At 46.8% G+C, this 22906-nt stretch overlaps 1 protein-coding gene across 3 annotated transcripts in view; it reads left to right on the plus strand.

Moving 5' to 3' along the window:
• Nucleotides 1-22906, plus strand: part of FAT2 (FAT atypical cadherin 2) — a 249212-nt gene that overhangs the window by 144389 nt on the left and 81917 nt on the right. For all 3 annotated transcript variants that reach the window (XM_085617672.1, XM_085617673.1, XM_085617674.1), the window contains exon 10: nt 16428-20483. In XM_085617672.1, coding sequence (XP_085473798.1) covers nt 16428-20483 — 4056 coding nt within the window. The remainder of the gene's footprint in view (nt 1-16427; nt 20484-22906) is intronic.

Below are 22906 nucleotides of genomic sequence, written 5' to 3' on the forward strand. Positions count from 1 at the left end.
GATGGTGCCAGGTGCAGCTAGAGTCGCAGACTTTCGGGGCACAAATCCAGTTATACTTGTGGGTCACAGTCAGTTAGCCTGAAGAACTGTGTGAGCGTCCCTGTAAAACTGGATGTCGGGGTAAGCTCTTGGACGTAGAGGTAGTGGCGGCACTGAGGTGTGGTGTTGGGTGGGACTGCCTCCAAGACACGGGGGAGTCAGGCAGTCGTTGCTCCTTGTGTCCTCCCTCTGACGTTTGCAGACTGCCCATACCACGAGGCCAGTTATATCACAGCAGTTGAGAATGACACTCAAAGGCACCAAACAGTGATCTGCAAGGAACAGGGGATACTTTTCCCCCAAAGGTCCCCTTCTCTCAGTGGACACCGAAAAGGAAAATTAGCTGACACAGGGAGGGAAAAATTGACAAAGGGCAAACTCATTATATTTTTACCAGGAGGGACTTATAGAGGTCCACAATGAGCAATGAGAACAAAGTATGGAATAGGTTCTGGAGAGATGGAAGGTCGGCTTTTGAGAGCTAAGTGCGAGTTTGGGTTCCTGAAACATCGTTTTGAAGAAATGGGGAAAGCAGTAAATGTACGCAGTGAAACCCTGTAGCAGTCATGTCCATTTAATGATTGTGCGTGAACTTCAGGCTCGATGGTGGAGCACCTTGAAAATTATGCCAGAACCAGGATGTTACGCATTTTGGGGTTACCAGCCCCAATTGTTTGTATTGATTTGAAATCAGAGGTTCAACAAGTGCTGTGGAACGCAGTCCTGGATTGTGGTACAGTGGTTCAGTGATAGTGATCGAAGTCACACGTCTGTCTCACATCTGCTTTAAAGATAAAGGGACTGCTGGAGGAATGGTGCTGGTAGAGTTGGCAGATACAGCCCTAACCAGCATGAACTGCTGATTTATGCTGCATATAGGATGGAAGAAATGGCTATGATGGGACCCAGGATCCATTTATTGCCAGTCAACACTGAGATGTCGCCAGGCCCTTGAGGATGTTAAAAAGGACGCATTTTCATGTGGACTTGAGGCATCATTATTGTTCCCTGCTAAGTTAAGAGACAGTGAAGAGGAAGCGAGTTTTGTGTTTTCAAATGCTGAGGTAGCTCCTTGATGCCAGAAAGAAGAGGAATTCCTGTCAGACGGAGCCAGACGGACGATTAGACTGAAGTTTGGGTGCTGTTTTGGAGGTCTGAATGTTGGCTCAGGCTAGGTCTGTTTTGTCTTTTGCAGTTTGGCTGGAGAGTTTTCTCTTTGATGTTGTCCACCTCTCGTAGAACTATGGGCCATATGTACATAGTCTTTTTGAGCTTGCAAATGGCCCGATTCGCAAAAGGCATTTCTAAATGTACAAATCCCAAATTGCGATTCAGTAACCTGTTACCAAATATCAGTTTGGGTTAGCGAATCAGTATTTGGAAGGAGCGTGTTCAGGGCATCCCTTCCAGATACCAAAACGCTCTGGTATGTACAAATGTTTTGCAACCAAAATGCGGTTTCAAAACATTTGTACTTTACCACCAACTCATAGCTGGTGGTACTCTATTCGCAAATGGGAAGGGGACCCCAGAGGAACCCCTACCCCTTTGAGAATGGTTGAAAAAATATTTTTTAAGAGTAGGCAGTGGTTCAAAGGACCAGTGCCTACTCTTAAAAAAAATGAAACTTTAACGTTTCATTTTTTTCTTTTAAAAAGGAAAACAGGCTGCTTTTTAAAACTAAAAAGATTGCTTTATTAAAAAGCATTCACAGATTTGGTGGTCTACTCACCCAAGCAGGTCACCATTCCTGTGATGGCGGCGAATTGAAGTGGGTCACCAATTGTGACCTACCTCATTAATATCATGAGGTAGGTTTACTTGCAACCCAATACGAATCACAAATGAAACTCAAAAGAGTTTCATACATTAGGAGTAGCAATTTCCTAAATGCAATTTGCAAAAAATCGCAATTAGGAAGTCGCTATTGCCAACTTTTGTACATTTAGCTGTTATATTGGGTTTTGAGCAGTTGAGCTCTTCCTGTATATCTTAGAGTGTTGTGTACGTCATTGTGTGAGGTCACGCCATTCGATGGATGATGTCACGGAGGTTGCCAGCTGGCAACGGGTAATCCGAGGAATTGTGAGACACAGGCTGTTCTCCTGTTATTAAAGCTTAATGACCTATCTTAAGTGTTGTGTGGTGACTACAACAGTAGCCCTATACATCTAAAATGTAGGGAGCTATATTAGAGCCATAATGAACTAAGAACGGGGCCCTTAATTGTGGTATTATTGTCCACCTCCACCCTCCTATATTTGTCCAGAGTGATGCTCTGGTCAGTTCTAATAGCATTTTGCTTGAAAGACAGACTAGAACGAGACGCTACCACATTTGATCGCGGGTGCGGTGTAACTGTTAAGCAACGGTAGTGCTTCCTAAATAAGGGGTACGAGTGAAGTACACACCCCTGTTGGTCTGGTGCAGGCTGGTACGAAAGCCCTCTGCCGACACTGGTCAATCCGCATTACATAAAGCATTGTCCAGAGAGGCGAGTGATTGAACCCCACGCCCTAACGAATTTGCCACAACGTATGTAATTGGCAATGAAACATGTTGGCTTTCTTGGAAAAGGTTAGCAACATGCAGTGCTTTTAATTCGAGTGAGCTCACATTTTCAAATAAAGAGGGCAACGTAATGGTGAGTCTTAACTCGATTTTAAGTTGCATTGAACACTCTGATCTCTGCATATCACAGGGTTTATATTTTGGGACAATTGAGTTCTCTTTTTCTCTGTCTTTCTTGCCTCCCTCTTGGACACTATTTTCTTTGTTTCAGTGAGTGGGCAACCAATGATAATATACATGGCATACTAGCGAGAATCTGCTGGTAGCCTCCCTGGTGTTGCATACGTGAGGTGCCCTCTCACTCTTTCACTTATTTTTCAGTAAGTGTTCTTCACTCACATGTTGTGGGGGAGGGTATGCTTGATTGGACGGCTTGACTGACAGCGGTGCTTTCTCTCTTTTTTTAAAAAAGATTATTAATTTGAGAGTTTTGGGTCTGTGGGAATTTGGACGAGATGCCATAAAGTGGGTGAAAAAAGAGAGACCCACGTTGGAAGCAGTTCCTGAAAGTGACATTAAAGAAACTCTCTCACAACCAGGTCTTTATTGTATTGATCCGGTCCCGGTCACTCCACTCCGCACGGCCCCCGTGTGCCCAGATTCTGCTGCTGCTGCCTTCTTGGCCTCTCTTGCTGCCGCCTCTCCTTAAGGCCCCTGCTCTCCAGGCTTGCCCAGGCTTGCCCAGGCTTGACCTCGCTCTCCCGCTCTGTCTTCCCGCTCTTTCCACCCCCCTTCTGCTCCCCGCCACTGCTCTCCTGCGGCCCCGCTCCCTTCTCTTGGCACCCGCTCCCCATTCGCCGCCCCGCTCCTGCCTCCCAGCTGCTCCTCGCTCCCACTTCACCATATATGACCCCAACGAAGCAGCCCGCAACCTCACACAGTGGCTCACCAACTGCGCCGATGACCTCGCACCACTGAAGAACCCCCCCAGCAGACACGACAGCAAGAAAGCCTCCTGGTTCACCAACGACCTCAAAAACTCCAAGAAAACCTGCCGTACCCTCGAGAAAGCCTGGCGCCACGACCAGACTACAGAAAACATGACAACCCTCAAGAACGCCACCAGCAAACACCACCAACTGATCCGCACCATCAAAAGGACCACATTCAAAGAACGACTGGACAACAACTCCCACAACAGCAAGGAACTCTTCAGCATCGTCAAAGAGCTCTCCAGTCCCAGCGCCTGCAACAACGACATCACACCCTCGCAGGACCTCTGCGACTCACTCGCCTCGTTCTTTCACCACAAAATTGCCGACATACACAACAGTTTCGGCGCACAGACCGCGCACCCTACCACCGATCCGGCGTCCCCCACCACCACCCTCTGCACCTGGACGACAGTCAGCACCGAAGATACCACCCACACGATGAACACCATCCACTCCGGCTCCCCAACCGACCCCTGCCCACACCACATCTTCAACAAAGCCGACTCCATCATCGCACCCCAACTCCGGAACATTATCAACAGCTCCTTCGCTTCCATCACCTTCCCAGAGAGCTGGAAACACGCCGAGCTCAGCGCCCTCCTGAAGAAACCCACCGCGGACTCCACGGACCTCAAGAACTTCCACCCCATCTCGCTCCTCCCCTTTCCGGCCAAAGTCATCGAGAAGATCGTCAACAAACAACTCTCCGCTTTCCTCGAGACCAATGGATCCCTCGACTCCTCGCAGTCCGGCTTCCGAGCAAACCACAGCACCGAGACCGCCCTCATCGCAGCCACCGACGACATCAGATCCCTGCTCGACAACGGGGAAACAGCTGCCCTCATCCTCCTGGACCTCTCGGCAGCCTTCGACACCGTATGCCACCGCACCCTGATACAGCGCCTCAGCAACATCGGAATCCAAGAAAAGGCCTTGGAATGGATCATCTCGTTCCTCGCCAGCAGAACCCAGAGAGTCCGCCATCCCCTGTTCCGGTCCGTGGCCACCGAAGTCATCTGCGGCGTCCCGCAAGGATCCTCGCTCAGCCCCACCCTCTTCAACGTCTACATGAGCCCCCTCGCAGCCATCGCACGCCAACACAACCTCAACATCATCTCCTACGCCGACGACACCCAGCTGATCCTCTCCCTCACCAACGACCCCGCCACAGCCAGAGCCAACCTCCAGGAAGGAATGAAAGACGTCGCGGAATGGATGAAGCTCAGCCGGCTGAAACTGAACTCAGATAAGACGGAAGTCCTCATTCTGGGAACATCCCCCTCCGCCTGGGACGACTCCTGGTGGCCTCCTGCACTGGGCTCCGCTCCAAAGCCAACGGATCATGCTCGCAACCTGGGCTTCATCCTGGACTCCTCCCTCACGATGACCAAGCAAGTCAACGCCGTCTCGTCATCCTGCTTCAACACCCTGCGCATGCTCCGAAAGATCTTCCGGTGGATCCCCACCGACACCAGGAAGACGGTCATCCAGGCCCTCGTCACCAGCTGACTGGACTACGGAAACACCCTCTACGCTGGAACCACAGCCAAACTACAGAAAAGACTCCAGCGCATACAGAACGCCTCTGCACGACTTATCCTGGACACCCCCCGCTTCAGCCACATCTCTCCCCAGCTGAGAGACCTGCACTTGCTCCCCATCAGCAAGAGGATCACGTGCAGACTCCTCACCCATGCACACAAGGCTCTCCACGACATGGGACCCACATACCTCAACAACCGCCTCACATTCTACACACCCACCCGCCACCTCCGCTCCGCCAGCCTCGCCCTCGCCACCGTCCCGCGCATCCGCAAGACCACCGCCGGAGGAAGATCCTTCTCCTACCTGGCGGCCAAGACATGGAACTCCCTCCCCACCCACCTACGACTGACCCAGAACCATCTCTCCTTCAGGAAACAGCTCAAGACCTGGCTCTTTGAGCAGTAGCGGATCCCCCTCCCCCCAGCGCCTTGAGACCCTACGGGTGAGTAGCGCGCTTTACAAATTGATTGATTGATTGATTGATTGATGAAAGACAGAGATGTCTGTGTTTTTAAGGTGCCAGCACACGTACACACGCATGCAACACAAGAACATTAAAGGCAACAGGACGGTGCTATAGATGGAAATTAATCCGTAGTGCAGTTTAATGCAATCACTCAAGTGGAGTGGGAAGGATAAAATCAAGCAACCAATAGCATAGGATGACAGATGAGTGCTGCGCTGGGCCAGCAAAGACAGTCCCATGTCAATGGCTGATAGAGGCTTGTTGAAGAAAGCAAATGGCTAAAGGGGTTGGCCCTAAAATCACTCTGTGTATATTAGGAGCAATAGGGCAATTTAACAACGATGCTGCTAAACCCAGACCTAAAAACAAATACAGTTTATTGCACGGCCACATAGCCAACATTTTGCAAAGAAATATGCAGTGTTTTACTGCGCTGATGAAAGATCCAACCGTACAAACTTCTTTTGCATTATGTGTGCATTTCTAGACAGGAAGTACAGCAATGTGTCTTTTATTTAGCAGAAGCCCATGACTCAAGTTATTGAATATAGCGATGTAGTGTTTGGTAAGCAGGGTTTGGTAGATATATCAAATGGTCTGCCAGGATACAACACATCACCTTACAACATGAAGACAGAACGATTTGCCAAGAAATATGCGAGCAAGTTTGCAGGGCTCTCTGTTCTCACTAGTGCTAGAATTAGAAAAACTTACTTCGAGATCACATAAATTGGGGGTCAAGGTATGGCAGAGGAAGGGGTTGAAATGGGTGGAGCTTGAAAGGCAGAGTTAGGCGTTCAATATATACATTTTTTTTTATCTGCTGCAAAGAAATTGACACTGTCATATGTGACAGAAAATCTATTCTTGCTTACATAATTGATCACAAAGAGGTAGCATTTTAAAATATCCTACAGAGTTGAGACACCAGCTGCAGAGATCTGTGTGTACCCCGCAATTTTGAGGGAATTATAATAGTGGTAAGAGAACTCTAGTGGTTAACACAATTCTTGGAGAGTTGAGTGTTTTGTCCAGTCACATATTTGACTCATAAAGTAGCACAAAGGGTTAATCTTCCTGCTGCAAAGTACATTGTGTAACATGCAGATCACAGATTTGTATTTTATGTAGCTAGGTCAATGGATGACTGGTTTTGACACTGAGATCGTTTTGTCGCTTCCAGTTTATAAGTTTACAATCCTTTTAACAGCCAGTGATATATTTGGAAGAACTGCATGAAAACTGTAAGTCATGGGTTTACATCCTTATTTTTTTTCTTTCTTTCTCAATCTATTGTTCTCTAAGAGTATAAAGAAAGGTTCCTTGGCAAGTAATAAAGTCTTGTCAGTACAGACAACTGCAGTCCCTCTTTAACTTTTTATATCCTGACTTTGTATTTCTCCCGACCATTCACTCAACATATGGCTGCACATTTGTACGATATTTCAAGTCCCCCACACTGAAGGACTACGCGGACACAGGGATGCTGGTAAGCACGTCTTTATTCACGCGCCTCTATGCCCGAACTGCCGCTTCCACTCGGGACCCAACATCCGGGGGTAGCTTGGCTCGAGGGGGAAGGCCTATACTCATTGACATGTTGTGCTTGCATCACACTCATTTCACACTTCAGCGCACCACCACCAAAAAAATGATGCTACACCAAGAAGTTAAAGAAAAGGTGGAAAAGCTTTATCTTTCCCTACTTCTTATTTCTTTTGAATTTCAGATTGAATCAATCAATGTTTGCTTATAACACAATAGGGTCTTAACATTCCATTGTTGCTAGATTGACAGTACATCAAATTCACTAATGCCATGAATGAAGTCAGTAATCATAACGGTACCCACAGCAATCACCTAGCACTTGGTATAGAGTTTACAGATTAAGTGCTGCACATAACAATGATTTTAACTTCAGTCATTCAATATTATTCGGCACCTAGCGTTGTCATAGCTATAAATAGGGTTCATAAGTATCATGCTGCACAGGGCTTTGATACTGCTGTGGGTAAAGTCAATAAATACTATGCTGTACAGGGCGTTGACACTGCTGTTGACAAAATCAATAAGTATTACACTGCTCAGGGCGTTGACACTGTTGTTGGCAAAATCAATAAATATTACGCTGCTCAGGGCGTTGACACTGTTGTTGACAAAATCAATAAATATTACGCTGCTCAGGGCGTTGACACTGTTGTTGGCAAAATCAATAAATATTACGCTGCTCAGGGTGTTGACACTGTTGTTGGCAAAATCAATAAATATTACGCTGCTCAGGTCGTTGACACTGTTGTTGGCAAGCCCCTGACTCCCACCAGACCCTCGTCTCTTTAGTCCCAGCCCCCGCAGGCTCGATGATGGGTGATTCCCCTGTCCCTCCCCCAGGGGAGGGGCGGCTATGGGCCTCACTCGGGTCTCCCGCCCTCCCCTGGGGTTACCTTACTCTTCGGCCAGTCATAGGCCCTTGCGCGGGTTCCTTGGCCTCCCGGCGATGTCCGGCCCGAGGGCCTTTCTCCCGTGGCAGCTCGGCAGGTGGGTGGTTTGAAAGGCAGAGGTCCGCTCCACACTCGTCCTGGGCTCGCGCCCGCAGTCGCCTACGCAACGCGACCTGCGAGAGCACAGCCCAGTCAGCAACCCGGGCAGCGGCGGGGGCGGTGTCTGGCAGCCCGCCCCCCCGTCATGTGATCTGAGTAGCAGGACTTCAGGCCTAGCGCGGCCCACAGGAAACCTCGGCGGTGCGCTCTCCTCACAGAGGACCGCGTTTCCAATTACAAAGGCAGCGACGGGGCCCCAGTCCCTCTCACGGCCCCAGGTGACAGGAGAAATGGTCCAGCGGACCCCAGGCCACAGCGGTAAGGGTCTCCTTAGGGAATCTCCAGCAGGGGTGGCTCAACTTAAGGGGGGTGATCTACAGCTCCGGGCAATCATTCCGGATAGCCAGTTTCCCCAGATCTGTGGTGCCAGTCACGTTTCTACCCATTCCAGAACAGCTGTCAGTTACACGGTCTGGGATACTCCAGGGATATAGAGACTTTGGGCCCGTGGTAGAACTTCCTATCCCTAGTCCCTTCAGAAGTCCTGACTAGGCAAATAGCCCATAAAGTAGGCTTGTTCCCCCACGGTCAGAGGCTAGAGGCAGGGTTAGGTCACAAGGTAGGGGACAGTGTCGACTGGGGGGGGAAAAGCAGGCCCTAGGTACGGTCAATTCCCCCCTCTAGCGCACCCACCTCCCTACTCAGGTGCCTGGCTCCTGTCTACCTCACCTCACACCTACTGCACAAAATGGCCGCCGCCCCTCACCCCTATATATAGCCTGGGCCCTGACTAGCCAGAGTGACCCAGAAGGTTCTGGAACCCCTCATGACAGCCTATGGCCCAGGTTCTGAGGTGACAGTTTAGGCCACCATTTTGTAGAGGAGACCTCATCCACCCTCCATTTTGGAGAAGCACCTTGTGCCTCACCCTCAATTGGTGAGAATGGGCACCCAGGGCCTCTACGTCCACACCAAAAAGTGACTAGTAGACAGAAATAAATTGGAGGGTAAAGGGAAAAAAAATAAGGAGGGAACAGCCAAAGGACTGGCAGGTCTAACAAAGTTCCCCACACTGAAGGACTACGCGGACACAGGGATGCTGGTAAGCACGTCTTTATTCACGCGCCTCTATGCCCGAACTGCTGCTTCCACTCAGGGCTCCTCCCCTTCCCCCCGCAGCCATGCCTAACCTTGGGACGAAGTCAGGACAGGCATGGCGACATGACATCTCCCTCTTTTGTATTTTAAATGTTCAATGTCTCGCTCAGAGTTCTTCAATGATTCAGATAGGCCTCCGAATGTCTCGTCGTGGTCGGCTGGGTCGTGACTGACTGTGGGGATGTTCTTTTCTCAGATCATGGGTCTCCAATACCCATATGGGCTCTTCGTGGCTATTCTCTTCTTGACTTGACACGTCTGTATCCCAGTCAGGTCTCCGAGTCCAAGTGTAGGCTGCCGGGTTGCATCTTTTGAAGTGCGACACATTTCTGGTCGTTCTCTTGCTTCCATCGGCTGTAATCATGGTTCCTTTTTTACTTGTTACTTGTAGTGGGTGATCGTGGTAACGGCTGTCTGTTTTGGATTTCCTTTTTCGTCTCACCAGTGCCCAGTCTGCTTCTCAGATGTCTTGGCGTGTCTGCGGTGGTCTGCATATTGCTTCATTTTCGCCTTCTTAGTCCGATACAACTCGACCAGGGTCTCGTGGTCGGAAGTCATAGTTCTGGACTGCGTGACAGTATCTGTGGTTGGTATCCGGGTGCGGAGGGTCCGGCCGATCATCAGAGTGGCGGGACATTGGTTTGTGGTGCTGTGTAGCATGGTCCTGTATGCTTGCAGAACTTCATTTAGTGCTGGTTGAATATCACGTTGAGTTAGCTCAGCTTGTTGAACTGTCTTTTTGATGGTGGCCATAAATCGCTCCACCATCCCATTTGCCTGGGGCCACAGGAGAGTGATTTTCCGATGCTTGAAGTTAAGGTGTCTCGTGAATTCTGCAAATTCTTGTCCATTAAAAGGTGGCCCACCACCACCGTGGGGATTCCCCATGCGGCAAACACTTCTTCAATTACCGGTATGACAGTGATCGCTTTGGTGGAGGAGATCTGGTGAGCGATGGGGAATCGGGAATACTCGTCCATGATGACGATGATGTATTTTCCCGACTACAGCGGGCCAAACAAGTCAATGGCTACGTGTTGCCAAACACTATCTGGCAGGTCTGACATCTGCAGAGGAGCGTGTGGTTCTTCTCACCCTACTAGTTGACAGTGTGAACAGTCTTGTAGCGTGGTCTCCACCATCTGGTCAAGGGAGGGGAACCAGAAACGCTCTTGCAGCGCTTTCTTCGTGGCTACCACCCCTCAATGTCCTTTGTGTGCTAGATTTAAAATTCCCTGTCGCAGCTGGCTGGTAATGACGATCCTCCGACCTCTTAGTAGTAGTCCATTGTCACTGATAGAGAGTTTGTCTTTGACATGCTTGAAAGCCATAAGTTCCTGCGTATTGATGGTGTCATTCGTCTTCGGTTCTTCTATATGTCACCATGAGTCCGTGTGAACACGATGCATGATGTTTTGGATAGTGACATCATTTGTAGATGCGTCGATGATGGCTTCTAGTGGAACAGCCGGTGGGCAGGCTCGATCAATGACGAAATGCAGATATTCTTCAGCCACTGAGTGTCGCGCTTGTGTCAAAGCTTGGGGATGCCCTGAGATGTAATCTGCCGGGTTCTCCGCCTTCCCCGGTCTGTGAATGATGGTGTACGTGTAGTCTTGCAGGCAGATGCCCCATCGTAATATTCGCGGTGGCATCTTTGCCCTGGGGTTCCCAAAAATGGTTGTTAGCGCTTGGTGGTCAGTGATGAGTGTGAAGTGCTTGCCATACACGAAAAAGTGGAAATGCTCACACGCCCACACGACTGTTAGGCTTTCTTTTTCTGGTTAGGAGTATGCCTTTTCGGTGTCGGTAAGGCTGTGGCTGGCATACGCAACAATGTGGTGTTGGTCGGCTTCGTCATCATATTGCGCTAGAATTGCCCCAAGCCCAACAGGGCTGGCATCTACAGCGATTTCTGTCTTTCGCTTGCGGTTGAGATATGCTAAGTTGATGGCTGAACTCACCGCTGCCTTGATTTTGTTGAAAGCTCGGTCACACATGGCCGACCACTGAAAACTTTGCCCTTGTCGAGTTAGTTCCCTCAGGGGGTAACTGATGGTAGCGTAGTCTTTAATGTAGCGGACGCAGTAGCTGGCCATACCCAGGAACGAGCGGATGTCGCTGACATCGTGCGGCTGCGGAGCGTCCGATAGTGCTGATACTTTTTCGGGGTCAGGTCTCTTGCCCTCTTTTGAGAAGATGTATCCGTAGAATTTGAGAGTCAACTTATGAAACTCACATTTGTCCTGATTGAGTGTGAGGTTGGTATTGAAGAGGGCATGGCACACTCGGTCTAGCGCTTTGTCGTGGTCTTTCTGGGTCTCTCCAAACACCAGGATGTCGTCACTGTAGTTGAAGGCATTTGGAATGTCTTGTATGACTCGCTGAACAGCCCCCTGGAAAATCTCAGCAGCAGATGAGATCCCGAAGTTGGGGCGCTTATACCGGAAAAGTCCTTGGTGTGTGGGGAATGTGGTGATGTATCGTGATCGTTCGTGCAATTCAAGCTGATGATACCCCTTGTTGAGGTCTAGTTTCGAAAAGACTGTCGCCCCGTTCAGGCGTGTGATCATGTTGCTGATGTGGGGGCCTGGGTCTCGCTCCCTTTCGATGGCTGTGTTTGGGGCTCGCATGTCTACGCACAGGCGTACTTTGTTGTCCTGGCTTCTCTTGGGCACGACCAGCACTGGCGACACCCATGGAGTGGGTCCAGTTGATCTTTTTATAATGTCTGCCTTTAGTAGATCTTGGAGTTTGTCATCTACCGCTTGCTGTAGGTGAAAAGGCACTTTCCTGTGATGCTGCGCCACGGGCGTCACTTGCTCATTAATGTGCAGTTTGACCTTGAAATGAGCTAGCTTTCCTAGGCCTCTGAACAGCTTTGGGAACTTGTTGACAATGTCCGGCAAGTCGTCCACTATGTACAGGATCTCGACTAGCTTCAGGCGTTCCGCCGTTGGCAGGCTGAGGAGACAGTCTGCTGTTTCAGGGCCTTCAATCACGTGGATTTGTGCTTGAATTTTCCTGTCTTTGTAGGTCAGCGTGGTACGAAATTGTTCTAGACATGGTAGTGGTTCTCTGGACATCCACGTGTAGACCCGTACTGTGGCTGGCTCTAATTTCGGTTTCGGGTCCATGCTCTGGTATTCAGTGGCGCAAATGTAATTGAGCGATGCATCTGTGTCTAGAACAAACTTGGCGGCATGGCTTCCTATTCGGATGTGTAGTTGCGGGTACTTCTTCAGTCTATCTGGATCCGCCACCATGCCCACATATTCATCACTATCTTGTGAGATGGGTGTAAGAGAGGGTGACTCTCCAGATGTCAACCGTTGGGATTGGTATGAGCTGTGGGACTGTGTACTGGATCTTGATGAGCTTGTCGAGTGGTCTCTGTCCTTGTACGGCCCTTGCGTGGTGGCGTGATCCTGCGTTTTGCTTGATCTGTCTCGTTTCCGTGTGCCGGGCTTGGCAGGCGGCTTCGAAGTGGTTGTCTTTTTCACATTGGTGGCATTGTTGGCCAATGGCTGGACATCGACCCGTGTGGGGGTAGTCTTGGCCACACCGGTAACACTGTGGAGGGTGTCTACGGGAGTGACTGTTCTTTGTCCCTCGGCGGGGTGACTTCGTACGAGGTGATCTTGCAAATCTTCCTGAAGTGCAACAGTCTGGACGGTGCCTCGGTTCTGTGTGAGATTGCACGCGAAGAGCTTGTTCTTTTTTTTCAGTTTTACTGGCCTCCATTTTCTTTGCGTGCTCGTCTGCTTGATCGTTGATGCGAGTGAGTTCTTCTATTTCGTCTAAAGTGTAGTTCTTCTTCAGTAGTCGGCGGCGTAGTGATTCAGATTGACATCCGTCGATGATTCGTTGACGCAGCGCGTCTTCTGTGGTGAAGTTGTCGAATTCACAATAGCGAGCTAGACGCTTGAGACGGGAGTTGAAATCGCCCATGGGTTCGTCTCACTCCTGAGACGCGAGGTTGAATGTGTAGCGCTCGTAGTCTAGGTTCCGCTTGGGAAGGAACTTCTTTTTCAACGCTTCTCACACGCCCTACATATGACGCAGCGTTGGCCGGAAGTAGTTCTTTGATGATTTGTCCAATGTCTTTACCTAAAAGATTACGTAGCGCTATGAGTTGTTGGTTGGAGTCACAGACTTGTGACCCCTTCATGAAGTCCTCAAAGTCCTCCAGCCAACTCTTCCACATGGGGCCCATGCTGCTACCAGACGTCAGTGGTAGTGGTTCAGGGGGGCGCAGGTATGATACTCCCATGGGTATCGGTCCAGGTGGCGGGGCATTATGTGCTGTGCTGGGCTTGCTGCGAAGAGTCAGGGTCCGACATGGTGGGGCGCAATGTGGCTCCAGTAAGCTTCAGAGACGTTTGCAAGAATTCAGTATCGCTTTGGCAGGCTCCAGGGGTCTTTTTAGTGAGTTGCCTGACCTTAAGACGGCTGCCATGTCAGGACTAAGCTTGGCTGGTAGGGCGCCTGACTTCAAAATGGCCGCCAAAAGGGACTTATGCAGACATGCTCCAATTCTCACAGGTGCATTGTCACTGAGCTTACCCCTATTTGCGGGCTGTCTTTTCGTGATTTTATCTTGGAGTCAGGCCTTCAGGTGCATCTCCTTAATTGCGGGCCGCATACACGCGCTGTCCTTTGTTCGTGCTCCTTCTGTGGGCTTGGGCGCTCCGCTCTCGTTTGCGACAGCGCGCTTCCTTTAATCTTGCAGGAATATCAAGTGGGTGACTCCAGATCCCACCCTCGTCGCCAGTTTCAAGTCCCCCACACTGAAGGACTACGCGGACACAGGGATGCTGGTAAGCAGGTCTTTATTCACGCACCTCTATGCCCGAGCTGCCGCTTCCACTCGCTACTCCTCCCCTTCCCCCCGCAGCCATGCCTGACCTTGGGATGAAGTCAGGACAGGCATGGCGACATGACACAACAGTTGATTCCTACAGCATATAACCCTCATTGTCTTATGTTAGATTTCCTGGACACTGATTTAAAACCTTGTCTTGTATGATTTTTTTGTGCCTCTGTGTGTGATGTAACGTGCTCTGACACCCTAGACTGGGCCGAGTAGAGCCATAATAGTATTAGAAAAAAATGAGTAGGTCCCTTTTAAATCATTATTTTTGCAATTACTCATCCACACAGTTAAATCTTGCATATTTACAGTACATACACATCTCTTTCATAGGGTGTTGAACAAAGTAAAAAATCTGCCTGTAAGTCATCGTTCTCTAAAGTACTCGTGAATTGATATGCCATGTGCATTTGGATGTTAGGCTTGGCTGGAAATAAAAAATAAATCCCCCTTGCCCCCCGCTGCCTGCAGGTTGGTGCTCCGAGCGAAATAAAGGGGAACATGTGGGCACTGCTGAATTATGTCCCGGCATTGGAAAATGACACTGCAACAAATTCAGCATATTTCCCTGTGGATCCAGACCATAAATAGCTACCCAAACTGGGATCCAGTGGATTCCTCTTAATTTTCAGGACTGGTTCTCACCTACCAGATACAACAATTTTAACTAACTCACCTACTGACCATCCATGCCCATGCGGTCTCAGAAACCTCAGATCCATTTAGAAAGTCTTTCCCTGATGAACGAAAGTTCAGCAGAGTCATACTAATGACAGATTATGCACCATATAAATGTCAAATAGTAATAGCAATCGCAGAAGTAGATAATAGAGTGAGTACAGAGCTAGAAAACCATACACATGGTGGGCAAAAGCGGAGTTTAGAAAGAAGCAGTTCGAGGGTAGCCGCGGTTCGTGCAGGTAACAGCAGTGGGACGGTGGGGCCGCGTTGGGGGGAGGGGGAGATTTTGCGAGACAATGAAGAGGGGAAATTAATTATTTATTTAATTTTCCCTCAGCATCATCCCTCGAAATACCCCCCCACGCGGCCCCACCAACCCACCGCTGCTACCTGCATGGACCGCGGCTGTTCGAGAATATAGGGCTTTGGCATTTAGTGTAGCAGACGACTAATTGGTCGGGTAGAGACGTTCTTAACTCTACCCCCTCAAAGTACAATAGTTTATTAGCCCTGACATCTGGTGAACATGTTGTTAGCAGATTGATCTTTCACAGGTTGTTGTTAATTTGGTCTCCCATTGGTGGGCTGCTGTTGGTGTGTTCTGTCTACATGCCAGTGAATTTTGCTCGTGAGTTGTGGACCTTTTTTTAGTTCCTCACAAATAACAAAGTAAAAAAATAAATAACAAAGTAGGCAAATCATATGACTGGGTTCAGAGAGTTTTAGGAGATTTCAGAATGTATGCTTTTGCAAAATCTCTTCAGAAAGTGGCCAAGAATTGAATGAAAGCCCCAGTCATTTATGGAGATTATCCTTCTTCTAACCAATATGGCTGTTGATGGGGGTATAACATTGAAGGGGCAGCCTGATCATATGAGCAGTGAATGGCATTGTTGTTGTATGTAGGTAGTATACTATATAGACTATGCACAAATATTAAAAATTGTTGGGGAAATGGCTACGCCAGTGGTTCTTGACCAGTGGCCGCGGACCCCTAGGCGTCCGTAAAGCCTACTCAGAGGGTCAGCTACTGCTTAGAAAATTAAATATTATTAAGAGATTAATAAGGTGTAGTAAAGTGTAAAATTGAGAATTTTAAAACTTTGTGAATGGAAAGAAATCTGAAATTGGAGGCTAAACATTACGTTTGTATCTGCAGATTGTGGGTGCAGTGCAGGAGCATCAAACAGAATATAGGCTCATGTACCAAGAGGTTTTACCGATTCTGTGTGTATGTGTTAGTACATATGGGCCATAGTAAGGAGTATAGATGTTGAGTGGCCTTAGTTGAATTTAGAAACATTACAACCTTCCCATGAATGTTAAAACGTTTATTTTTTTTAAAATTTCTTTTTGGATTAAATTATTTGTTTGATAAATGCCAATTTCTGTATTATTTGTGTGTTAATTTGCGGTTCAAATAATTGCAAATTTTTATGCCGGTGTCCATGGATTCCAGTAATGACTCAGTGAATGTACTGTATTCCAATAATGAATCAGTAGGGGTCCCTGGGTTCCAGTAATGATTAAGCGGGGTTCCACAGAGGGAAAACGTTTAAGAACCACTAGACTAAGCTATGAGTCAAACATTCATGACTTGTTTTCTTTTCCTCTCATTGCAGGAAACCTGCAGGGATTCTTCTCGGTGGATCCACTCTCAGGGACAATCACCCTCTCCAAAACACTGGAGCAGCCGAGGCAGGAACGTTTTGTATTCACTGTCCAGGCGGCAGACCAGGGAGTGCCCCAGCTCCGGGACACCAGCACAGTCCACATCCACATCAAAGCTTCGGACAACTCCCCTCCAAAATTTTCATCTACTGAATATTTTCAGGAGCTCAAAGAAAACACAGCAGCTGGCACACCAGTTATGTTGGTCTCCGCAACCAGTTTGTCAGCCATCAGCTATGAAATAAGATCTGGGAACAAAGACAATGCCTTTTCCATAAATTCCTATTCAGGCCTCATTTCTACTCAGAGGAACTTGGATTTTGAGAAGGTCTCCTCTTATCAGCTGAAAATACATGGCACTAACATGGGGGGTGGCCTGGCAGATGTGGTTGTCCTACTTTATCTTCTTGATGAGAATGACAATGCCCCGATCTTCCGTGACTCTTCCTATGTTGGCCGGATTAGTGAGGCTTCTCGTATCAACAACATTGTTATGGATGAAGCCAACAAACCTCTGGTCATACAAGCTACAGATGCTGATAGAGGTTCCAATGCTTTGCTTGTATATGAAATTGTTGAGCCGGAGGTAAGGGAATATTTCAAAATAGATCCCAGTATGGGAACTCTCACAGTCGCCTCCAAACTTGACTATGAAGAGATCCCTATGTTCCACTTCCATATACAAGTTCACGATAGTGGGACACCAATGCTGTCTGCATCTAGACCTGCAAAAATCACCATACATCTCATTGATGTCAATGATTGCCCACCTGTTTTTCTACAAGACAACTATGAGGTCACCATCTGGCTGCCACCTTTCCAGGGTATGGAGATCTTGACGGTGCAGGCAAAGGATGCGGATTCAGAGGTGGCATACAGTATTTTGGAAGGCAACCTGAATACTGCCTTCTTTATCCATCCACTGACTGGTCTCATCTCTGTCATCAATTCTACAACTCTAGAACGCTATCATGAGCTCACAATACGGGCGTCTGATGGATTGTTTAAAAGTAGCAGCTTGGTAAAAATACATTTCTCAGAAGCACATGAAACAGATTTAAAATTTGATCAAGAAGAATACACAGCAGACTTAATGGAAAATTCTTTTACTGCTGAGACTCTGATGGTTCTTGGAGTTTCTGGTAGTCGACTAAATGAGCCTCTTTTCTTCTCTCTCTTGAATGGTAAAGATCATTTCCAAATTGTCCAGTCTTCAGGGTTGATTCGAACGAAAGGTGTGCCATTTGACAGGGAAGAGTATGACATCTATGATATTACTGTTGAGGTTAAGGATAACAGAAACCCCCCAAGGTTGGCTTGGAGCCATGTCAAGATCCACATTAAGGATGTCAATGACAATGTTCCAGAATTTGTGAATCTGCCATATCAGATATCAGTGCAGGAGGATATTGAACAAGGAAATGTCATTTTGCAGGTCTCTGCCACCGACAAAGACTTTGGAGATAATGGAGCAATAACCTACTCCTTGGAAGAGGACTATAAATACTTCTGGATCGATCCTAATCTAGGAAACATATCTATCAAGAAACCCTTAGATTACCTATCACTGAATAAATATATCCTGAAAGTTATTGCTAAAGATAGAGGAACACCTCCCCTGCAGAGAGAAGAACAGGTGTTAATCATTGTGAGAAATAAATCCAATCCAATATTTCAGAATCTTTATTACGTGGTAAAAGTGCCTGAAAATATTATTGCCAATACACCTATTCTTCACATACAGGCCCGTAGCCCAGAAGGCCTACGCTTGATCTACAACCTTGTAAGCAAAGATGCACTGAAACTGTTCAACATAGACTTCAAAACAGGTGTTCTGAGTGTCATAGGTTCTTTGGACTATGAGGACAAGACAAAGCATTTGTTAACTGTGAGGGCCACAGACACAGCGATAGGGTCCTTCTCAGAAGCTACAGTTGAAGTTCAAGTCGAGGACACTAATGATAATCCACCTATATTCTCTCAGATGGTTTACAATGCTGTTATCTCTGAAAACTTACCTGCTCACACTCCTGTTGTTTGTGTTAATGCTTCAGATGCGGACTCAGGGAAAAACAGAGTGCTTTCTTATCAAATCTTACCTAATGGCTTGGACGGTTCCTTGAAGTTCTTCCATATTGATCCAGAAACTGGAGAAATATCAACAACTCAGGAACTGGATTATGAAACACATCAGCAGTTTTATCTCAAAGTTCAAGCTAGAGATCATGGAATGAGGGCTCTGAGTGGTGAGGCCCTAGTGACTGTCAAGGTATCTGATGTCAACGACAACCCCCCTGAGTTTAGGCAGCCCCAGTACGAAGCCAGTGTGAATGAGCTAGCTACCTGTGGCCACACCATCATTAAGGTCCAGGCTCTTGATCCTGACAGTGGAGGATTTGCCAAACTGGAATATCTAATCCTGTCAGGCAATGACTGCAGGCATTTTGCAATCAACAACACATCTGGTATTATTTCAGTTGCCAACTTGTGCAAGAAGAACATGGACAATTTTTACAGCCTCAGAGTTTCTGCCTCGGATGGAGTTCATAGAACTGCAGTACCTGTCTATATAAATACCACCAGTGCCAATAAATACAGCCCAATTTTTCAACAGAACATATTTGAAGTGGAACTCACAGAAAATGCAGATGTGGGGACCACAGTGATAGATATTCTGGCAGTGGATCCAGATGACGGTCCTTATGGGTCCATTAATTATACCATTATCAACAAGTTGGCATATGACAAATTTTCCATTGACCAGACAGGACGCATTGCCACCCTGCAAAAACTGGACAGAGAAAACCCAACTGAGAAAGTCATTGACATCAAAGTCATGGCTAGAGATGGTGGGGGCAAGGTGGCTTTCTGCACAGTGAAAATAATCCTTACAGATGTAAATGATAATCCACCACAGTTTAAGGCACCCAAGTACACATTGACAGTTCAGTCTAATGTCAGCATGGGATCCCCTATCATTCAATTAATAGCTTATGATGCTGATGAAGGCCTGAATGCTGATATTACCTACTCTGTTGATACACTTGAAGGGGCCACAGAAGAGCTGATTGAGATCCACCCCTCCACTGGGATGATTACAACCAAAGAGAGTCTTGTAGGTCTGGAAAACAAAGTCTTTTATTTTAAAGTCAAAGCCCAAGATGGAGCTTCTCCCTACTGGGACTCATCAGTTCCTGTGCACCTACAAGTGGTGCCCAAAGATGTGTCCTTGCCGAGATTTTCAGAACCTCTGTACACTTTTGCCGCATCTGAGGACCTCCCTGCTGGAACTGAGTTAGGATTGGTGAAAGCATTAGCAGTTGAACCTATCATCTATAGCTTGGTCAAAGGAACGACTCCTGACAGCAACAAAGATGGAGTCTTCACTCTAGACCAGCAAACGGGGGCTATAAGGGTTGGCAAGAATGTGGATCATGAGACCACCAAGTGGTATCAAATCAATGTTTTGGCTCAGTGCTCACACCTTGAGACTGATCTGTTTGCACTGGCTTCTGTGAGTATTCAGGTGAAGGATGTCAATGACAACCATCCTTTATTTGAAGCCAATCCATATAAGGCTTTCCTCATGGAAAACATGCCAGCAGGAACCACTGTCATCCAGGTTACTGCCAATGATCAAGACGTTGGGAGCAATGGAGAAGTGACCTACAGCTTAAGTCCCAACTCTGATGATGTGCAAGGGCTTTTCACCATTGATGGAGAGACTGGATGGATCACAACACTGAGAGAGCTCGATTGTGAGACCCAGAGAATGCACAGGTTCCATGTGGTGGCATCTGACCATGGTCGGAAAGTGCAGTTATCTTCACAGACACTGGTGGAGGTGATGGTCACGGATGACAATGACAACCCACCTCAGTTCACCTTAGAAACCTACAGGGGGTCAGTGACTGAAAATGGCAAGCCTGGTGAATTCATCGCAGGTTTGAAAACCACTGATGCTGACATCTCGGAGCACAATCAACATATCGCCTGTTACATTACAGGTGAGCTATTCTGAACTAGTATTACAAGGCAAATATACAATTTCGTAACTTGGGGTAGTAAGACTAAAATAAGAAAAAGAGAAAAAACATTCTTCCAATTGAAATATGTGATTAGATTTGGACCAAATTCATTGTTTCCATTTTTAAGCCGAAATCATTAAAAATGGTGTATTAGCGATCTGTGGCGCTTTTATTTAGCTTGCGTCAAATGTCATGGAATATGGAGTTAGTGCCACTGTAAGACTATTTCCCAGTCCTATAGGACTGTAGAGGCAGTTGTCTATACATAGATGTCCACTGCTATGACTGCCTTTTGTAATCTCACGCATCCTACGACCTCCTCTTCCAAACGAGACACATTCTAGTTTTGAATGACTTTATTTTTTTGTCTGAAGAAGCCTATTTCTTTCCGTGTTGAATAACTACGTCATTCATGACCTTTAAATTGACATGATATATCCTGCAAAGAAAAAGCTGCCTTCCCAGCTTTAACCAATTCACTAAAATGTAGCAGTATAGGGCCAGATATACCTTGCTCTAGTCGCAAAATACTAGTAGCCCTAGACACGCCTCCTTAAATATAGAATCAGTATTTATTTTAAAACCCAATACGCCTTTTGGTAATATGTTACCAAATCACAATTTGGGTTTCACACATAATATTTTTAAAAATGGTCTATAAATCAGGCTGTTAGAGAATGCAAAAGGACTTCATAAATCTGGCCTATAGTCCCCATTTAATCATGGGTCACCTCTAGCATTTAAGAAACTTGTGCAATTAAAATGAAATATTGCCTAGAGTTATTGACAAGCATTTGCAATGCAATCGGTCTCCCCTTTGGGACCTTATATGTATATAGCTATGCAGCACATTAGCCTGGGTGCTGAAAAATCTAATGTTCTTTAACATGGAGGGAAAGTAAGCACCACTCTGCGTGACACGCCAGGTATGGGAACACATGGAGAGAAATATTGCCTTTCAGCGGGAAATGGTATAGTCCAAAGCTCTGTTTTTAATATAAAATCAGGGCCTTCGGGTGTCATATCACTGAGAAAACAAGATATGACAAAGAAATATTGTCTACGGGTGCTCGTGGAAGACAATTTCTATGGACTGAAATCTGGAGAATGCTAAAGTGATTCTGGTATTTTACTGACCTCTGCTGTTCGTTTTCTATCAAGAAAGTTAAATAGAGGCAGTTGCCAGAAAATTTTTAAAAAGAAAGTCCCTCAGCAGAAAGCAATTCTGGTATTTTACTGACCTCTACTGGTCGTTTTCTATCAGAACAGTTAAATAGAGGCAATTGGACAGAAAAAAGTCCCTATGCGGAAGCATACAAGAAACTAGGGCTGAGCTCTAGAGCCCACTAAGTACATACACATATAAGTATATACTAAAGTATAATCAAGAGGTCTCGAATGCTCGACCTAATAAGTATATCCTAAAGTATAAACAAGAGGTCTCGAATGCTCGACCTAAAAACAACCTCCCTGCAAATAACAACAAATTCTCTTTAATTCCGATCATATAGTTTTAGTCAATTGTAGTTCGTTGTTTTATTTTTAAAATATGCAAAATATCCAGTCTTTCTTCCTGCCAAATGCCAATAATAGCGAAGCAACATCAACATTTAAAGAGGCAGTGCTTGTTAAACAAGCATTTACAATACAATAGGTCTCTCAATAGCGAGTCTTCGAGCCATTGGCACTGCAAATGGCAATGCTGTTTATAAAAAATTAAAAGGCATTTTCATTTACAATACCAACAGCTCAAACCTTTGCAAAAGCAACACCTATTGCATTGCAGAGTGCAGTGTCCATGAAGCGGGCGCCGCGTTCATTACTAAAGTTACACACAAAAAAAATTAAACCGAGCGCGGTGTCCCTGAAGCGAGCGCCACACACAATATTAAAGTTTAAAAAAAAAAAATTTTTTTTAACCGAGCGCGGTGTCCATGACGAGGGCACCATGCTCAGTATTAAATTAAAAAGAAATAAATAAATAGAGCGCGTTGTCCATTATCAAAATAGTGCTCGCCCACTAGATAAAGCTGACCGTGTAACAAGCCAATTAAAAGGTCCAGTCCTTATGGGCGGTAACAAATCGAGACAAGGCGGTACTAAGGCGGGACTAACAAGCCTCATAATAATTCGGAAGCCAGCCTTTATGAAAGAGAATGATACAAAGCCAATGACAAATATGGGCGGAGAGTGGGCGGGGCTGCTAGTGCATACCCTAATACAGCATGCCTTGCAGAGCATGCGCTGCCACTAGGCCCAACCTAAAAAGCTGTTATTTGTATAACACCATGTAATGTAGGAGCTCTGTTCGCCCTGGGAATGCTGCAAAGGATGGTTAACTGAAAGTTCTGGGTTTCTGACAAGAACAAACTTTTATTTTAAATTCTGATTTGTTTTTAGAG

The sequence above is a fragment of the Triturus cristatus genome, chromosome 7, assembly GCF_964204655.1.
Source record: "Triturus cristatus chromosome 7, aTriCri1.1, whole genome shotgun sequence".
NCBI classification, from domain to species: domain Eukaryota; kingdom Metazoa; phylum Chordata; class Amphibia; order Caudata; family Salamandridae; genus Triturus; species Triturus cristatus.